Here is a 5278-nt window from a genome sequence, read left to right as displayed (position 1 = left end):
ACCAACATGATAGCAGTTGTGGTCCAAAACATCTGGAGGGCTTCAGATTGGGGAAGATTGATCTATTTATTAACCCATTAATTCCCATGATGGCGGGGGCTCAAGAAGTACTTCAGCTATCACCAGAATTGGGGCGTTTGCTTATAGACACCTTGCACAGAGGCAGCAATTGACAAAACAGAATCTCCATGTGAGCCTAGCAGAGTTACAAGCTGAGCAGCTGCCTCATGTTTAAAGGCCTTCTTGATTTCCCCCTCCACCTGTCATCATACTTTTACCCATCTTAATCAGTACTAAAGCCCTTCTTTTCACAATACTGGTAAATCCCCATTGATGTGTGGCATAGTTTATGGATAGGCCCAGAGGGGTTGCCACATGTCTGAACTGGCCCCTCCTTTCAAGTAAATTTGTTTTGCATCAGGAAGACTTGCCAGCCCTCAACTCACTTAAGAGATGTTCTGTCAAAGTCTGCCACTAGACGAGATAAAGTCGTTTGAGAGATGTTGCCTAAATCCTTTAAAATGTGTATCATCAAATCAAATGTGTTGAGTTCTGTATGAGTTAAAAAAAAAAAAGGTGTACTCCTTTTAAAGTCAAAGGATGTCCCACAGTGGCCACCACTGAAGAATACTCTAGCAATCCTGGTAGCCTATTCAGTTCTTGCTGCCTTTCTGGCTGCTGCCGGGGTTTTTTGGCACTTCAGTGCATGCATTTTCCAGGTAGTCAAACAGCAAATCAAGCTCGCCGACAGCTTTGTTTTTTCCATTCTCTCCCAACTGTAAGAATCAAAGCAAAAACATGTTCTTCAACAGGATGAAGGACATACATTCTAAAAGAGAAGCTTTGATCATTTTTTTGCAGAGGGGGGCAGGAAAGCAGAAAGAGAAATGAGGGTACTTTAAAAATTAGAGCATAACTCCTCAAGAAGTTCTTCTGCATAAGCCCTGGGGAATAACTAAGAGCTGCACAACAATGCAGTAGTATGGGAAGTGCAGGAGAATGGGAGCTGCACAGTGGGCAATAGTGCTTTTTGCATAGCCCCTATTTGTTTCACAGGGGCTTAAATGGAAAAAAATCACAGAGGATTGTGCCCTAAGTAATTTAATTTCTGGCAAAACCTTCCCAGATCATTTTTAACAGGCAACAGGTCTTTTTGTCTTTTGTGCAGGATCTGCTGTGTGATCCAGTGTACAGAGGAACACAAGGAATGAGATCAGCTCCTGCCCCAACATGGCCTTGGTAGGATATCCTGATCAATTTGCCTTCTGTGCACCTCAGTGGCCAAACGAATAAAACTGACAGCAGCAGCTCACTTAAATGCAATGAGACAAGGCAAAACCAAAGAGTTCATTGCAAGAATGCTCACCAAGATTACACAACCTGAACATACCCTCTCTATAGTACTGTAGATCAAGTCCTGAGTCTTCCACTGAGTTCTGTTGGACTCTAATAAGAATGAATGACTTCATTCCTATTTTGCACAATTAGTTATTTAAAAGGATCAGGTAGCTGATGAGGGGAAAGACCTTTTTCTGCCAAGACCCTGGGAAGCACAGCTAGCCATAGCAGACAATACCTCAAATTAGGGATGGAAGAGAAATTTGCATGTAAAAGCACATCTATCCATCTTACACTTTCTGAAACAATATGCGAACCAAAACAGACATCCTTTGAAACTCACAGTTTTCCTAATTTTGCAGTGCAGGTCTCCAGCCAAGTGATGTGTACAAAAATGCATATACCAAGGTAAAGTGTGCATAAAAATGCATAGAAAAATAATATACAAAAATACACTAAGGTAAAATATGCTGTGTAAAACTGTGTATCTTGGGCACAATTGCATATAAAAATGTGTATATTAGTAGAAATTTGCACTAAAATACTGATTAATTTTCATGGGGATTTTTCTAAAAATCTGAAAGGGATGTGGAAATGTAGAGACCTCACCTTAAAACTGGAAAAATGAGAAACTGAGAGAAGCCAAAACTTACAGATTCATCTATCCCTAATCTCTGTGGATGCAATACTGGACTAGATAGACAAACAGTCTGACCCAGTATAATACATTTCTGTTTTCAGATTCCATAAAGTCTGGAGAAACATAAAATCAGGATTCTAGCTAAGCAATGTCATCACTATAATGCTAAGCACCAACTTCTCCCTGTCCAATATACTTGAAAACATTAAACCTTTTCATTGAATAAACTAGAGTGGTCATGATTCACATTTTTAAAAGAAAGATCTCGCCTCTGAATTACATATAAAAAGGTTGCATGTTTGATTGCACCCTCATGTTGAAAAAGAAAACAAGCTCACTGCATATGAGAAACAGTGGAAAGGATATTGTTGTTGTTGTTGCTGCTGCTGCTATTATTATTATTATTATTATTAGTTTTTGGTTTTTTTATCAGCAGTCTTGATGCTTACTCAGGCAGGGATCCAATATCCCAAGCCTGTTTCTGAAGGACTGGCAGTTGTTTATGAGTTCCCAGGTTAATATGACAAATCTGAAGACTGATAATGTTTGCAATGTATTTAATTGAAATTATAAGGTTCTCTCTAAGTTTTGCTTCAGGATATTTGGAAGAACGTCTGTAGCTGATGTCAAGAGAAAACCTAAACATGCCTCATTTCAATGGTTAGGTTTCATTTTCAGTAGTTTTTCAACATTATGTATGAGAGTTATTACATTGTCTGTTCTAGTCACTGTTTACATTTTTGTTCACGGGATTTATTTCTTATATCTTGTAATATTTCTTATTTATAAAAAATCTTACAAATAATAATTGGTAGATTTATCCCAATATGAAGTGTAAAATTTATTCTCAAGACCATGCCAGTACTAGATTTGCAATAAGGGGGCAGTTCAGAATTGATGAGTTGGTACCGCATGTACTCCATCAGCAGTGAATGGTTCTTGCAACCAGACTATGCCTGGCAAAAAGTTTTGCATTGGATAAAAGTTCAAAGAAAACAAAGATGAATATGAGCAAAGCAAATACACTTACAATGCAAGGGTGGGTAACCTGTGGAGGTCCAGATGTTGTCAGACTACAACTGCCATCATCCCTGACCATTGGTCATGCTGGCTAGGGTTGATGGGAGTTGGAGTTCAACAACATCTGAAGGGCCATTGATAGCCCATCCCTCTGCTATATGCTATGGTTGTCCCTGTAGTGCTACCTTTATTTAACATGGGTTATATTCAAACATAATTCCTCTACATGTAAAGTAAGGACATACAGTGTGTGGAGACTGTACAAAGCATGCCTTTTCTAAATATTTGAATCAGCTCCCTGTTGTGAGCAAAGAAGGTAAATTTATTCTACTGTCCTTGTTAACATTTTTAAAGATCAACATACCTGATCCAATTTGTCTTTCATTTGTTTCAGATTGCTCTCAATATGCTCTTTGTCTCCCAATGGTTTCTGAAAAGGAAGGAAAACTATGTAACAATGTGGTTTCACACCTTTCTCTTGAATTGCACTTAACTGCAGAAAGCTGGGATGTTTTGATTTGAGGTTTCCTCCTTTACTGTCAGCACCAGTGATTTGCTACTTTTCTTTATCTAGAAATATATTCTCAACTACCAACCACAAATACAAATTGGGAGCCCTACCCTCCACCCAGTCCAAGAGGGAAAGCATCCAAGAAGAATTGAAAAGGAGTTTTAGTCTGATATTTCAAGGAGCTGGACAGCTCCTTGAAAGTTGTGACTAAAGCCTGGAGCAGATTCCACTGCCCCACTGATATGGAGCCACCAGCCACCACTGGGAAACAGAGAAGGGCTACAGTTATATAAATGCTTACACAACCACTCAGTTTCATATTCAAATGAGCCAAAAAAGTTGCCACTTCCTGGACACTGGGATATTTGTTCTTTAGCTCAGAAAGGACATCTGTCAGCACAATGTCAGTTACTCTCTTCATTAGGTAGCAGCGATCATTCTCCTGCAAAACAAGATAATGAAACTGTAAACACTGAACAACAAACTTACACAGAGGGAATAAAAATAGCAATTAGCGTTTGTGAGATGTGGGAATCTCACCTTGATATTCATGTACAGAGGCTGCCCAACAAATCTGTTCTCGGTATCCTTATCAAAACATCTTCCCTAAAAAGAGAGTCAGAATGAGAATGTGGCAGAAAGGCGAGGCTCTACTTTTTTCAAGTTCTGTGCTGTGGCAGACCACAGCTCTCCAGTTCCACAAGAGAAGCAAGGGAGGCTACTGTACAATTGCACGGGAATATAGAAAAGGGGGCAAAGGTATAGTTTGCGTTGAGATGATAAGTGTAAAACCCACCAAGATAAGAGGGTCCAAGAAGCTCCTAATAGATTTGATGTACAAAGCAGAACTAATTGTATACATCAAATACAATGTTTAAAAAACCCTTTCTTGCCAGTTCTATAGGTAGAAGACAATAGCAAGTGGGTTATGTGGACAGCCAGCCAGATGGGCGACTAATAAATTCTATAAATAAATAAATAAATAATTTAAAAATGAGTACTAGAAGGTTACCCTTCTTAGACAGCTGAATATATTCTTGGGGGGGTATCTCCAAAGCTGCGCACATACTTGAAGTATGTACATACCTGAAGACAGGTTACTGTCCTTTCAGAATGGAAGGACAACAAGGATGAACGTGGCATATCAGAGATAACCTTTGACAATACAAAGTAGATACATCACGTAGACAAAACTTCAGTGTGTAGGCCAATTGCTTTACCTGTTTAGCTAAAGTATATGTACGGTTCTTGATGTAAGTACTCTGGAAGTCGTTTCTGCTGAGTTTGCAGAAGTGATTGGTAAGATTATCTGCTTCCTTCAAGGGCAAAGGGCTCGCAAAGAAGAGAAGAGGTAGGCAACAACAGCAGAACATCCAAACGAGGAAAAACCTCATCCACTTCTGAACCTGATTCATGGCTCCGAAAGAAAGACAGTGAGTTCAGTCAAGTCACAGCCCCAGTTGTTGAACCTTCTAGAGACATAAAGAGAGAGAATTACCCAGTGAAGATAAATAAAAAATATGTTAATGTTGTAATGTAAAAATAATGATTGTTTAATAAAAATTATGTATCTAACATACATTTTAACGCGCACACACATGTACATATATAGAAATATTACTTACTGGTGATTTTTGGCTGTGCTGTGAAGGAGCTGAGGGTTCTCATATATATATCCATTGTCACCTTTTTCAAGAGATAGTGGTGAGCTAAAATGACATCATCAATTCTCCTACTTTCCACCATCGCTTCTGAGAATTTACTAACCA

The 5278-nt window shown here is 38.9% G+C and overlaps 1 protein-coding gene across 1 annotated transcript; it reads right to left on the bottom strand.

Moving 5' to 3' along the window:
* Positions 1-653: 653 nt before the first annotated feature.
* IL22 (interleukin 22) lies at positions 654-4942 on the bottom strand. The gene is made up of 5 exons (XM_061582744.1): positions 4730-4942; positions 4050-4115; positions 3811-3951; positions 3363-3428; positions 654-776 (listed from the first exon to the last, which is right to left on the bottom strand). The coding sequence occupies exons 1-5, from the start codon at positions 4922-4924 to the stop codon at positions 654-656; spliced, it is 591 nt and encodes a 196-aa protein (XP_061438728.1). The 5' UTR covers positions 4925-4942.
* Positions 4943-5278: the final 336 nt, after the last annotated feature.

The sequence above is a fragment of the Rhineura floridana genome, chromosome 8, assembly GCF_030035675.1.
Source record: "Rhineura floridana isolate rRhiFlo1 chromosome 8, rRhiFlo1.hap2, whole genome shotgun sequence".
In the NCBI taxonomy this organism is placed as follows: domain Eukaryota; kingdom Metazoa; phylum Chordata; class Lepidosauria; order Squamata; family Rhineuridae; genus Rhineura; species Rhineura floridana.
Note: the sequence above shows the minus strand (reverse complement) of the source record. Positions and strands in the feature narration are given on the sequence as shown.

What these genes read in the sequence shown, in the direction of transcription:
- IL22 (XM_061582744.1), bottom strand. Translation starts at nt 4,924, where the DNA reads ATGAATCAGGTTCAGAAGTGGATGAGGTTTTTCCTCGTTTGGATGTTC. An exon ending in ATATGAAACTGAGTGGTTGT is followed by an intron (nt 3,429 to 3,810) that starts GTAAGCATTTAT and finishes CTTCCTTTTCAG; the next exon opens with AAACCATTGGGAGACAAAGA. An exon ending in TGAAAGACAAATTGGATCAG is followed by an intron (nt 777 to 3,362) that starts GTATGTTGATCT and finishes TGATTCTTACAG; the next exon opens with TTGGGAGAGAATGGAAAAAA.